The 14532-nt window shown below is 43.5% G+C and overlaps 1 protein-coding gene across 2 annotated transcripts in view; it reads left to right on the forward strand.

Annotated features, from left to right (window-relative positions):
* Positions 1-448: 448 nt before the first annotated feature.
* Positions 449-14532, forward strand: part of DYNC1LI1 (dynein cytoplasmic 1 light intermediate chain 1) — a 44104-nt gene continuing 30020 nt past the window's right edge. Inside the window, exons 1-2 of one of the 2 annotated variants that reach the window (XM_032649597.1) lie at positions 449-727; positions 921-994. In XM_032649597.1, the coding sequence (XP_032505488.1) occupies positions 582-727; positions 921-994 (220 nt within the window). In that variant the 5' untranslated portion in view covers positions 449-581. The remainder of the gene's footprint in view (positions 728-920; positions 995-14532) is intronic. The other variant, XM_032649598.1, reaches the window with a different exon arrangement.

The raw sequence follows: 14532 nt of genomic DNA on the forward strand, positions 1-14532 counted from the left end.
TCCACTAAGATAAGAAAGAAGACGACACAGGAATGAGGCAAAGAGAATCTGCAGAACAATGGTGAAAGGAGATTTCAGGATTAAATTAGGAATCTCTTTTGTATTACGTACAAAGAACAACCAATTCCAATTGCAGCAGGCGGGACGGCAGTGACAGTGCAGGAATTCCACACCCGCTGCGGGGTTTGTGGACCCGACTGAAGAGTGGGAGGGAGCACTGTTCACCTGACACACCCCAGCGCGCCCAGCTGCAGCCTAGGGCTGCGGAGGCGGTGGCCAGAAGCGCTTCAGCCCGCTGAGCTCAGGATGACTGGGGCTGCAGGACGACGTCCCGCCGAGCCACCTGCGCACGCGCATTTCCCCCTTCGCCGGCCGGCGGCCTGCTGCGCACGCGCAGTTCGCCGTCTCTCGCTCCGTCAGTCCCTGCAGTGCCTGGGCCCCACCCCCGAGGCCCCGCCCCGCTGCCGTGCGCCGAACGCTGTATATCCGGGTTCTCGCCTCCGCCTCCGCCGCCGCCGCCGCCGCCGCCGCCTCCGCCTGGCTCATTCAGCTTTGCTGGGACCGGTGTGTTCCCGACTAAGATGGCGGCTGTGGGGCGAGTCGGCTCTTTCGGTTCCTCTACGGCGGGATTAACCTCGACTTACACGGGCGGTCCCTTGGCCAACGAGCTAACCTCGGGCAACGGCGGCGCCGCGGCAGGGGACGACGAGGACGGGCAGAACCTTTGGTAAGGACCGCACCCTTTCCCGGTCCCCGCCGGCACCCCCGGGCCGGGGACGCCCCGGGGTCGCGTGCCCGCCGGAGCTCGGCGCCCTGCCCAGGCCGCCGCGTTCTCGGCCGCCCCCGCCCGGGCGCGCGAGGCCGGTGCCGTTCCTCCCGCGCTGGGCTCCAGCCTGAGCGTGCGCCTTGTTCCCCGCCAGGTCCTGCATCCTCAGCGAGGTCTCCACCCGCTCGCGCTCCAAGCTCCCCGCGGGGAAGAACGTGCTGCTGCTGGGTAAGTGCTCCCACCTGCTCCCCCCTGCGCGGCCCCCCAGCGTGGCCTGGGTCTGTGTCCGCCCGCCGCTCTCTGGCTCGCTTTGTGCGGACAGCCGGGGCTGGCCCCGCCCCGCCGCCCGACCTGTGGCTGACAGCTGGGGGAGAAGGAGAACAGGGACCCCTGCCCCGGGACCTGCAGGGACCCGCCCTCCCCTGAAAGTTTCTCCTCCCCTGGGTGTCTGGGGTTGGCCCTGACAGATTCCTCCGGTAAGGACAATGCGATAGCCCCATCTGAGAGATTCTAGTGGCTTGGGGTTTACCTAGAAAATAAGGACGTTTTTTCTTTCATGACAAAAATTGGTAGCAGGAGGCTCTTCGCGACAGCTCCAGTGCAAATGGCATGCCATCAATATTTAATAGCTGGCTCTTTGTATAATTTACAGAAGCTAGAAATGAGGCCTGTTGTAGTCGTGATAAATGTAATTATTTGATTCAGCTTTTACGGGTACAGTGGGCTCGTGTTGCAGCTGTCTTTTTCACTGTCACTTATAATTCTGAAATTTGTAAAGTGCAGTAAACGTTTACCTTTCGTTCAGTCCCTTCGGCCTGATGGGTGTAATAATGAGAAATGGTCTAACGTCTCAAATCTCCTGATCTATATTCCCTCTGCTCTCTGGAAGTTATGTATTTTGTTTCTTTACTGACTCTGGGGGTGGACGTGGAGAACAATTCACAGGTTCACATATTTGCAGGCTTAGCTCCAAAGTAACTTAGAATTTCTTTCATATTCTTTAGATGTGAAAATTTGAAGTTTGGCTTATAGGATGATCGTTGAATTTTAAAACTTTGGTTTTGATGTCTCAAGACTTTTTAATGTTCATTTAAAAACAGGAGGGGAAACAAAGAAGTCAAATGATACTTGTCAGGGTCCGCTTTTAATGGGAATGTTTAGATAGAAACAAATCATTTTTCATGAACTCTTGACAGTCTACAGTATATGATTCTTGGCCTTATTTAAAGTTACTGGAGCTAGTTGAAAAATTAGTGTTACCTTTTTTTTTTTTAAATATATATCACTTTATTTATTTTCATTTTTGGCCGTGTTGGGTCTTCGGTGCTGCGCTCTGGCTTTCTCTAGTTCCGGCTAGCGTGGGCTTCTCATTGCGGTGGCTTCTCTTGGGCTCTAGGCGTGTGGGCCTCAGTAGTTGTGGCACGTGGGCTCAGTAGTTGTGACACACGGGCTTAGTTGCTCCACGGCATGTGGGATCTTCCCGGACCAGGGCTCGAACCCGGGTCCCCTGCATTGGCAGGCGGATCCTTTACCATTGTGCCACCAGGGAAGTCCCTACCTTTGTTTTTAATGTGATTGAAAGTACCTACTGCGGATTCACCTGGGTTCATTCATGACCCTATCACATACTAGTCCTATGATCTTAAGCAAGTTCTTTGACTTATATGACCCTCAATTTCTTCTTCCTTAAAATGGATGTTACAGAAATAATAATGCTACTTCCTAGTGTTACGGGGAGAACTGAATGAGGTAATGTTTATGAAGTGATAACAGCACAGTGACTTTTTGTGATGAGTCTCTTAACTGGATTAGAAAATATTTTATCAGAACTCTTTAAAAATTGAGTTAGTGCCTACATAACTGATATTTATAGGGCAGATATAGGTTAGGATCCAAGAGCAAAAAAAAATTCAGAAAATGTTTTCAGATTACTAGTTTAAACAAATTACTATTAAGTGCTAAACTAAAATGGACCTAACACAAAGTGACCTCATTGAAGTGGGTTATATTTCAAATACTCTAAGTTAAATAAGACTTCTTTTCAAATACTGCCATTGTAGGGCTTCCCTGGTGGCGTAGTGGTTGAGAGGCCGCCTGCCCATGCAGGGGACACGGGTTCATGCCCCGGTCCGGGAAGATCCCACATGCCGCGGAGCGGCTGGGCCTGTGAGCTATGGCCGCTGAGCCTGTGCGTCAGGAGCCTGTGCTCCGCAACGGGAGAGGCCACAACAGTGAGAGGCCCGCATACCGCAAAAAAAACCAAAAAAAAAAAAATCAAATACTGCCATTGTAAAGATAAGATTCCTGAATTTTGTTTTCATTTTATAAGTTCCTCCCAATTATTCCTGTGCATTAGATGTTAGTTACATGGTTCTGTTTTTAGTGAAACAAAAGTGACAGTTTTGTTCATTTCTTTTTTTTTTTTTTAAATAGATGTTCATTTCTTAACTTTCCTAATTTGCACTGAGGTTGCACCATGCTTTTTTTTTTTTTTTTTTTTTTTTGCCGTACGCGGGCCTCTCACTGTTGTGGCTTCTCCTGTTGCGGAGCACAGGCTCCGGACGCGCAGGCTCAGCGGCCATGGCTCACGGGCCCAGCCGCTCCGCGGCATGTGGGATCTTCCCAGACCGGGGCACGAACTCATGTCCCCTGCATCGGCAAGCGGACTCTCAACCATCGCGCCACCAGGGAAGCCCTAAATTTCCTTTTATATAAGCTTTTTTTTTTTTTTTAATTTATTTTATTTTTTGGCCACACCATGCGGCACGCAGGATCTTAATTTCCCAACCGGGGATCAGACGTGTGCCCCTTGCAGTGGAAGTGCAGAGTCTTAACCACTGGGCCACCAGGGAAGTCCCTTATATGAGCTTAATAGTTCATAAAGCTCCACCTAGTATCAAGTTATACAAGCTTAAAATTAAAAAAATTTTTTGAGTACTGTTACTATTGGGATTTTCATCAAAGTCCTTTTCAGCTTTGGAAAAAGCTGATAACAGATTTTTATACTGATTACATACATAGGGTTAATTTTCTAGAATACCTCTAAAGATTTCTTAAAGACATTTTACCATCACATATTACGGCCGCATTCAGTTTATGCTGGTAGAGGGGAGAAATAGAGAAATAGGGATTGTGGTTTTCTTTGTTACGAGTTTGAAGGTGCTAGGCAGGAGGATGCTTGGCCCTAACATGTCTTTCATGAATTACGGTGATCTCTGGAGTCTCATATTTAAAAAACCAAATCTGAGACAAGGTTTTACATTTCCAACAACTGTATAGAATAGGAACATTGATCAAGGCTTAAGTACCCCAAACACAAATTGCAGTTTAACTTTACCTTGCTACACGGCCTCCCTTCCCACTGCCTGTGGGTGAAAGGGGTCAGAACTAGCAATGTGTGCATGTGTGTTAGCCATCCTCAAAGCATTTTCATACGAATCTTAGTTTGCCTCCTCTGTCCCCCTTTCCCCATCCCCCCCAAAACCTGGGAGATAGATGTTAACACCAATTATAGATGAGGTACTGAATCTTGGAGACCTGTTCAGTGAGTTTTCCGAGGTCACACAGCTGTAAAGACCCTGCCTTCTGTGACTCTGGCCTGGTTTTCCAACTTGATAGAAGTCCCTTCGAGGGAGGAAGTGCCACGTACTCTTCCTACTGCATCACTTTTTTTAAAAGGCCATCTTTGAGTAAAAATACTAATGATTATTTTAAAGTAAAATCCAAATATTTGTTGGATTCTAGGATGTAGCTTAATGAGGGACACGTCCGTTGCCATGGCATTTGTGTTGAAGCAGTCATTTACTCTACCCGGGCCTGACCCCCAGTGAAACCCAGAAACACTATGGCATTAGCATTTAACCATTGTTTCATGAAAGATTTTGCTAATGAACTTGTTTGTTCGTAATATTAAAAGGAAAATCTTTTTTTTTTTAATATTTATTTATTCATTTGGCTGCATTGGGTCTTAGTTGTGGCACGTAGGGGTCTTTCGCTGTGGCGCGAGGGCTTGTGGGCTCTGGAGCACGCGGGCTCAGTAGTTGTGGTGCGCTGGCTTAGTTGCCCCACTGCATGTGGGATCTTAGTTCTGACCAGGGATCAAACCTGTGTCCCCTGCATTGGAAGGTGGATTCGTAACCACTGGACCACCAGGGAAGTCCCTAAAAGGCAAAATTTCTTGTGCATGTATTTTAAGTAGGATTTAACTTATAAATGGACCTTTTAAGAACTGTTTTTTCCTCTTTACCCTTTATATTTAATCAAACTTTACTACAGTGATGGCAATTACATGTATTTCAATAGCTGTTTTTGAGGGCACTTTCTCCATACCTTGGTTACTTAACCATGTTTTGATAAGAAAACTACCTAAGGAAAATAACAACAACGATACTTAAAATTTATAGAGCACTTACCTGTACCAGCCACATAAGGATTGTTTACATACCGTGATTATCCCCTTAAAGATCAGGAAACAAACACAGAGCTGTTAAGTAAATTGCTGTGAGGTTACATAGCCAGAAAGGGGCAACATCAAGATTCTGAATTGTGCGGCCTGGCTCCACTGGACTGTCTCTGCAGGAAGAGAGCTTTCTTTGTAGGAAAAGCAAAAAGATGTCTAGCAGTTATTAAGGAATTTTATCTGATTCTCTGTGATGTAATCTGTCTCACTGCAAAAAAATCTCACTGATAAAAGATTAATTGAATTCATTGTCGGTGAAGATACATATGTAGCCCTGGACCCCAGCACAGTGCCTGGCTTACAGATAAGACATCAGTATAACTTCCTGATTTAAGGCCAGCATGAATTAATGAAAACTAGTTGGTCCTTCCGGTAAATCATGTAAGCCTCATTTTTCTCATCTGTAAATTAAGATATTTGGATTTAGTCATCTCTTAAGTCTTATCTCTTCTGACATTCTGTAATTATTTCTAATTGTAAAGCTTGTGAGTTGTATATTTTTAAAGAAATGTTTTGAGAACATATTGCAACTGGATTTAAATTAGTAAAGTGTTTCTTTGTATGTGTGGGCTGTTTGATTCCACTCAGGGAAGAAATCTCGAGTCTGCATTTTTCCCCGAAGGTGATAATTCAGGATAGTGTGCAGCCAAAAAAAACCCCACAAAATACTGAGCATCATCAGGAGTAAAACTGGTTTCTATTATGTTTGAATTATTGCAAGTAGGAAACCTCAAGATATACACTGGACTAGAGATCTGTTAAGAGAAGTAACTTGTCAAGTAAGTGAATGGTTTTCTGTGTGAGGACTTACTCTAAAAATAATGAGATTGTTCAGTCAGAAACTTAATTTTGGGAGAAGTTGGGATTAAAGATCCCCAAGGTTATATGACTTGTGGGAAACACAGATTTTTATCAGTTGATGCTGTTTTCTGGCATGATTGGTTATGGGCATGTGATGCAAGGAATAGTGTTACCACATATATGATACTGGACTGGTAATTTTCAAAGGATTAAGGAAACTATTGCCTGTTATGTGTCACTACTGCTAAAAAATGTTTTTGAGAGTCCAGTGGCATATTGGTATTTTATGATGGTCAGCAATCTATTAAGGCCACATAGTAAATAATCCAGGCTCAGTGAGCCATAACGGTCTCTGTTGTAACTACTCAACTCTGCCCTTGTAGCCCCCAAAGAGTCATAGATAATCCATAAGTGGATGGGTGTGGCAGTATTTAGTAAAATTTTATTTGCAAAAACAGGCAGCAGACCAGATTTAGCCTGTGGGCTCTTTGTAGACCCTTGCTTTAGGCTATTACAGGCATCAATTTTATCAGTAAGCACAGGTGCCAGTTAATAGAGGTTTCTGGTTAATGGAATATTATGTTTGGCCCCTAATAGGTGCTCAGTAAATAAACATTGGATGATTGATGACCAGCTTTTACTTTATTCCAGCTAGAGGTATAGTTTCAATGCAGGTTTAAGAAATGTCAAGAGTGGTTCATATATTTCCCCTTAGTGCTGCTGTCAAAAACAGAAAACAGAGCTGGAAGAACTACAGATGTCGGCCAATACAGTGGTAAGTCAGCTGGTGTGAAGTCCATGTGAGAGAAGGTCAGCAAAAGTACTTTGAAAATGCAAAACACACAGGAGCTTTGAGTTAGGAAAAAGAAAAGACCCAAGCTCAGCATGGGACTGTTACTATTGAGTGACCATGGACTAACATTTTGGGGCCTTATTTGTAAAGTCAGGGCAGTGGCTGTTACACTGCACAGGTAACCTCTTTATTTATTTGTTCATCAAGCATTTATTAGAACGTGCTGTGCATAAAATGCTCTGCTGGGTCATCTGGAGGAAACGGGGCTCACTAGGTCCCTGCCCTCCAGGAGCTTATAACCTTCTGTGGGGAAAGACTCAAAGTATATAGTAAAAAAAATCAAATGTCAGTCTGAAATGATTGCTAAATAGCTTGTATAAGTTATTATGGAAAAGGTGGTATCTGAGTAAAATTTTGCTAAGTAGGGTGGGGAGGAGGACACTGCAGGACTAAGGGAACGTGTTGCTGTAGCTAAAAACCTGGTGAAAAGGCCTGGGGCGCTCAGGTGTGGAAGAGTCCTTAACTAGAGGCTCCCAGGTGTGGGAGTCAGCCCTTCCTACCATTCGAAGCTGTGGGATTGTGGGGCAAATTACAGCCTCCTAACTGAGATTCTTTCATAGTTCCTGGGATTAAAAGAACTGAAAGAAATTATGTGTAACATACCTTCCTCTTAAAATTAGTGTTCACTATTTTAAATTATAAAAGTAATACGTGTTTCTTGCCAGAGAGAGAGAGAAAAAAATTTATGAGAATAGGAATGTTCATTTTTTCTATGTGTATATTTGTTTTTTTAACAAAATAGGCTCATACCTTGTGTTTTGAAGTCAGATTTTTTTTTCTTTATGTATCAGAGGGGTTTTTTTGTGTGGCAGTAGATATGGATTTCTTCCCTTTTAATGACTGAATAAAATATATGGTTCTATCATAATTATAAGATTGGTAAGCAGATTATTATTGTTATACCCCGTTTTCCACTTGCCAGATATTATCTTTGGGATAAATTCTTTTAAGTTGAATTGCTGGGTCAAAAGTATATATATTTTAAGTCTTTTTGTATATTACTAAACAGTATTTTTGGAAAGCTGTACCATTCTACATTCCTACCATCAGTATGTGAAAGTACTTGTTTGTCTAGCACTATTGCTGACACCAAGGATTATTCATTTTAATCTTTGCCTATCTAGTAGGTAGGTTAAAAATTGGCATGTTAATTTAAAGGCAGTTTTATTGTACAATATATATCATGTTTGTTAATTAAGAACTATTGCATTAGTGTGACTTTGACCTTCTGGAGCCTAGGAACTGTTAATAACCATTGGATCAGCACTTGTTGGCTTTGGTGAATGTTTATTGAATTAAACTCTGGTTTTCAGATCATGTCTAGTCAGGCTGCAAGAGTGAGAGAAATGATTTTAATGTGATGTGGATTACTGAATGATATTCAAAGGTGGGGAACTGATGGGGTGGGAGTATCATATATTATGCTTGTTACTTGAGTGTTGCTAGGTGCTTTACTGTGTAGCATGTTCACTGTTTTGGAGAAGAGGGCTTTGAACCCCAGGTTACACAGCTGAGCTAGGATTCAGGGTTGGGTTTGTCTAACTTTCCACTGTATGTGCACTCCTTGACGTGTTGGAGGGAGGTAGTCTTGAGTCACCGGGTGCAGATGCTACAGCTGGTTAAGTTTCTCCCTGCTCTTGCCGGCTGAGGAAAGGGAGGAGATGCTCTTTGTGAGATGGACAGCAGATCAAAACCCCCCACCCTATCTGGGTCATCAGATAATTTATGGAAGGCCATGCAGAGGGTCCAAGCCCAAAAGTACCTCCAGTGATGACTCCTCATGGCTCTTGTCACCAGAGCTTTCAGGTAAAATAGGATGATTTATTTTATATCATACAAAGCCAAGTCAAAAATGTTAATTTTACAATGTTGGTATCTTACTTGGGTAAAGAAGGAATATGGCAGGTTAGAATTCTCTCTGTCATGATGCTGTGGACTGTAAAGTTTCCTGCAGAAGTGTGGAAGTGTGAATCAAAGGCCTGCATAGAAAGCAGGCATCAGGCACAAACCTGTGCCGAGCAGGAAGAGTACAGTGCTTCAGCTTTCCACAGTAGCAGGAAAGGAAACTGGAGGAAAGGGAGGCAGAGTGCTGCTTGATTTTACCTTTTGTCATCCCTGTCTGTCTTGAGCTGTGGGGGAGAAGACTGGGAGCTGCTCCTGATCAGTGACAGTGATAATAGTGTGGAGGAGCGTTGCTGGATTTAAATCCTGACCGACCCTTCTTTAGCAAATTGCTTAATCTTTCAGATTATACTGTTTGCCTTTTAGGATTATCCTGAGGATTGTATGAGGTAATGTTTGTAAAACACTTCAAACAGTGGCATACATGGGAAGTGTTCAAGATAGCTGTTGCTAACGTATTGTGTGTACTTAGTGTTCTGACTGCTCATTTTCATGATTCATGTTTTTATGTTATCTTTTTAAAACACTGTTGAGGTCTTATAAAAAATTTTTTTCTAGTGTATCACTGATCAAGGAGGTATGAATTGTAATAAATAGTCAAAGAATTTTAAATCCATCACTTCAGAGATTTGTCTGGATTTACCTCCCCCTCTGTTTAGAAGACAGGGAGCAAATGGAAATACCTGACTTGTCCAGGTTCACACATCTTATGGTGACAGTGTTATAGTTGGAAATCACATCTCCTAGATCTTCACATATTTAATTCATTAATTATCATTATAAAGTTTATGGACAGTACATTGTATTGTTGAATTAGATCTTTTGAGGACGTAAAACAATATCATGAGCACACCTTTACCTCTATACTGTTTTGGTGACTTTGTGTGGAGTTTTTCTTTTGTAATCAATTTGGTTTTCAAATTTGAGCTGAGAAGTGAGAGTTGATGGCTGTTACTGCTTTGTGGTAAAACCGAAGTTCTTTTAAGTGCTTGGATCCTCTACTTGGTTCACTCACAGAGAGTGACTTATTTGAATAGAGTTCAGACAAGTAATTTGAAATACAGGCTTATTTGCTATGGAGAATTTCATTGTAATTGGATCAGCAAATCTTTTCTCCTTTTGGTCCATCTACTAGGACAGGGTTTGGCCTATAGACTGTTTTAGTATGGCCAGCAAGCTAAGAATGGGGTTCGTTTGTTTTTTACATTTTTAAAGAGTTGGAGGGGGGGAACTAAAGATAAATATGTGACAGAGACCTTATGTGACCTGCAAAGCCTACAATATTGCTGTCTAGTCCCTTACAGAAAAAGTTGCCCAGTGCCTGGATGAGGACATGAAAATAACTTTATTATAATAGAATTTGATCTAATGAGAAGTTATGTTTTTTAAAAATTTTTATTTTATGTTGGGGTATAGTTGATTAACAATGTTGTGTTAGTCTCAAGTGTACAGCAAAATGAATCAGTTATGCATATACATGTATCTATTCTTTTCCAAATACTTTTCCCATTTAGGTTATTATAGAATATTGAGCAGAGTTCCCTGTGCTGTACAGTAGGTCCTTGTTGGTTATTTTAAAAATAGTTGTGGGGCTTCCCTGGTGGCGCAGTGGTTGAGAGTCCGCTTGCCGATGCAGGGGACACGGGTTCGTGCCCCGGTCCGGGAGGGTCCCACGTGCCCCGGAGCGGCTGGGCCCGTGAGCCATGGCCGCTGAGCCTGCGCGTCAGGAGCCTGTGCCCCGCGACGGGAGAGGCCACAGCAGGGAGAGGCACGCGTAAAAAAAAAAAATAGTTGTGTGTACATGTCAATCCCAAACTCCCAATTTATCTCCACCACCACCACCCCCCCACCACCGCCTGCCTTTCCCCTTTGGTAACCATAAGTTTGTTTCATTCTGTGAGTCTGTTTCTGTTTTGTAAATAAGTTCATTTGTATCATTTTTTAAAATTTATTTATTTATTTATGGTTGCATTGGGTCTTCGTTGCTGCGCGTAGGCTCTCTCTAGTTGTGGCGAGCAGGGGCCACTCTTCTTTGCGGTGTGCGGTCTTCTCATTGTAGTGGCTTCTCTTGTTGTGGAGCACGGGCTGTAGGTGTGCGGGCTTCAGTAGTTGTGGCTCGCGGGCTCTAGAGCACAGGCTCAGTAGTTGTAGCGCGTGGGCTTAGTTGCTCTGCAGCATGTGGGATCTTCCTGGACCAGGGCTCAAACCTGTGTCCCCTGCATTGGCAGGCAGATTCTTAACCACTGCACCACCAGGGAAGCCCCACTGTATCATTTTTATAGATTCCACATATAAGTGGTATCATATGATATTTGTCTTTATCTGTTTGACTTACTTCACTTAGTATGATCATCTCCAGCTCCGTCCATGTAGCTGCAAATGGCACTATTTCATTCTTTTTAATGGCTGAGTAATATTCCATTGTATATATGTACTACATCCTTTTTATCCATTCCTCTGTTGATGGACATTGAGGTTGCTTCCATGTCCTGGGTATTGTAAACAGCGCTGCAGTGAACACTGGGGTGCATGTATCCTTTTGAACCTTGGTCTTCTCTGGATATATACCCAGGAGGGATTTTTGGATCATATGGTAGCTCTATTCTTAGTTTTTTAAGGGACCTCCATACTGTTCTCCATAGTGACTCTACCAATTTATATTCCCACCAACGTAGGAGGGTTCCCTTTTCTGCACACCCTCGCCAGCATTTATTGTTTGTAGACTTTTTGATGATGGCCATTCTGAGTGGTGTAAAGTGATATCTCATTGCATTTTTTTCCCCCCTTTGGCTGCATTGGGTCTTCGTTGCTGCGTGTGGGCTTTTTTTTTTTTTTTTTTTGCTGCGCGTGGGCTTTACTCTAGTTGTGGCGAGCGGGGGCTACGCTTCGTTGCAGTGCGCGGGCTTCTCGTTGTGGTGGCTTTTCTTATTGCAGAGCACAGGTTCTAGGTGTGCGGGCTTCAGTAGTTGTGGCTCATAGGCTCCAGAGCACAGGCTCAGTAGTTGTGGCACACGGGCTTAGTTGCTCCACGGCATGTGGGATCTTCCTGGACCGGGGCACGAACCCGTGTCCCCTGCATCAGCAGGCGGACTCTCAACCACTGCACCACCAGGGAAGCCCCTTGCTGAGTATTCTTGGTTGTAGGTTCTTCCCTTTCGTCACTTTCAATATATTATGCCACCCCCTTCTGGCCTGTGGAGTTTCTGCTGAGAAATCAGCTGATAACCTTATGGGAATTGCCTTGTATATTATTTATTACTTTTAATATTTTTTCTTTGTCTTTAATTTTTGTCAGTTTGATTGCTATGTGTCTCAGCATGTTCCACCTTGGGTTTATCCTGCCTGGGACTCTCTGTGCTTCATGGACTTGGGTGACTGTTTCCTTTCTTTCCCATGTTAGGAAATTTTTCAGCTATTATCTCTTCAGATATTTTCTCAGGTCCTTTCTCTCTCTTTTCTCCTTCTGGGACCCCTATAATGTGAATGTTGGTGTGTTTAGTGTTGTCCCAGAGGTCTCTTAGACTGTCTTCATTTTTTTTCATTCTTTTTTTCTTTATTCTGTTCTGCGGCAGTGATTTCCACCATTCTGTCTTCTTATCTGTTCTTCTGTCTCATTTATTCTACTATTTCTTTCTAGTGTGTTTTTTATTTCAGTTATTTATCGTTTATTTCTGTTTGTTCGTTAGTTCTTCTAGGTCTTTGTTAAACATTTCTTGTATCTTCTCGATCTGTCCCTCCATTCTTTTTCCAAGATCTCGGCTCATCTTTACTATTATTACTCTGAATTTTTTTTCAGGTAGATGGCCTATCTCCACTTCACTTAGTTCTTTTGGGGTGTTATCTTGTTCCTTCATCTGGAACATTTCCCTCTGCCACCTCATTTTCTCTACCATACTGTGATTGTGGTTTCCATTCTGCAGTCTGCAAGGCTGTAGTTCTTCTTGCTTCTGCTGTCTGCTCCCTGGTGGATGAAGCTGTCTAAGAGGCTTGTGGAGGCTTCCTGGTCAGAGGGACTGGCTGCTGCCCTGGTGGGTGGAGGTGGGTGTTGTCCGTCTGGTGTGCAGGGTGTGTCAGGGAGTGTGTTTAGTGCAGAGCTGTGTGCTCAGGAAAACTTTAAGTATTAGTCTGTCTGCTGATGGGTGGGGCTGCGTTCCCACCCTGTTGGTTGTTTGGCCTGAAGCATCCCAACACTGGAGCCTACAGGCTGTTGGGAGGGGCCATGTCTTGGTGAGAAAATGGCCGCCTCCAGGAGGGCTCACGCCCCTGAGTACTCCCCAGAACTACTGCTGCCAGTGTCTTTGTCCCCGCAATGAGCCACAGCTGCCCCCCACCTCTGCAGGAAACCCTGTAATACCAGCAGGTAGGTCTGGTCCAGGTTCTTATGAGGCTACTGCTCTTTTCCCTGGGTCCTGATGTGCATGAAACCTTGTGTGCGCCCTCCAAGAGTGGAGTTTCTGTTCCCCCCAGTCCTGTGGAATTGCTGCAATCAAACCCTGATGGCCTTCAAAGCCAGATTCTCTGGGAGCTTTTCCTCCCATTGCCAGACCTGCAGGCTGGGGAGCCTGATGTGGGGCTCAGAACTTTCACTCCTGTAGGAGAACTTCTGTGGTATAATTATTTTTCAGTTTGTGGGTTGCCCATCCGGTGGGTATGGGATTTGATTTTATCGTGATTGTGCCCCCTCTTACTGTCTCATTGTGACTTACTCTTTGGATGTAGGATATCTTTTTTGGTAGGTTCCAGAGTTTTTTTGTTGATGATTGTTCAGCAGTTAGTTGTGATTTTGGTGTTTTTGTAAGAAAAGGTGGGCTCACATTTTTCTACTCTGCCATCTTGTCTTGGAAGCTCTAGTTATGGTTTTTTTTTTGCTGTGCCCCATGGCTTGTGGGATCCTAGTTCCCCGACCAGGGATTGAACCTTGGCCATCAGCAGTGAAAGCATGGGATGCTAACTGCTGCACCACCAGGAAGTTCCCTGATTTGTTTTTAAAACACCTTTAAAATATGCCCTCTTTAAGAAAACCTAATATAGAAATGCACATTTAGATGAACTATTTAGAGAATAATTTTAACATCATCACTAAAGAGTGCTTTGTAGAAGGGCTTTCATCTTAGTCTGTTTAAACAGGAACTCTCTGCTTGTACAGGTATATGTTTACAGATCATTAACTGTTTGGCTGGCACGCTTAATGCTGGTGTGTCTGTTTCGCTGCCAGCTGAAGGCTGAGGAATTGAAGATAAAACTTTCTTAAAGTTCATAGATGTTACGTAGGTGCATTCTTTCACCATTGTTTGAAGCCACACAGGCCTCATTGTCCTACTTGCCACTCTAAAGGTATATTAATTGGATAGAATGAAGTATGTATGTAATTTTTACTTTATTTTACTCATACTGTTAGGCTCTGTGTTGTGTTTTCCAAAAATGACTTGGAATTTAATGGCTTTTGTTTATTGAATGGTTAGGCCATTAAAGACGATTTTTAAATGTCCATCAATTCAAAACATAGGCATCCTGAATTTTAACATTTTTTGATCCTTCTAATTGTATAATAGAATAAAGAGAAGGTTCATGACAGACTTTTTAGTATCTTCAAACTTAGTTCAGCTTGGCTGTGGCAAGGCAGCTGAATACTGACAACTCGGTACAGTGACTAGAAAGTTTTCCTAAGTTTAGTGAAGGAGGTGTGTTTTATGATCTGTTATTGATGAGAGGGAGCCGCTTGAATTTTATAGGTATGAGTGATGAATTATT

Source organism: Phocoena sinus, chromosome 11 (genome assembly GCF_008692025.1).
Source record: "Phocoena sinus isolate mPhoSin1 chromosome 11, mPhoSin1.pri, whole genome shotgun sequence".
NCBI classification, from domain to species: Eukaryota; Metazoa; Chordata; class Mammalia; order Artiodactyla; family Phocoenidae; genus Phocoena; species Phocoena sinus.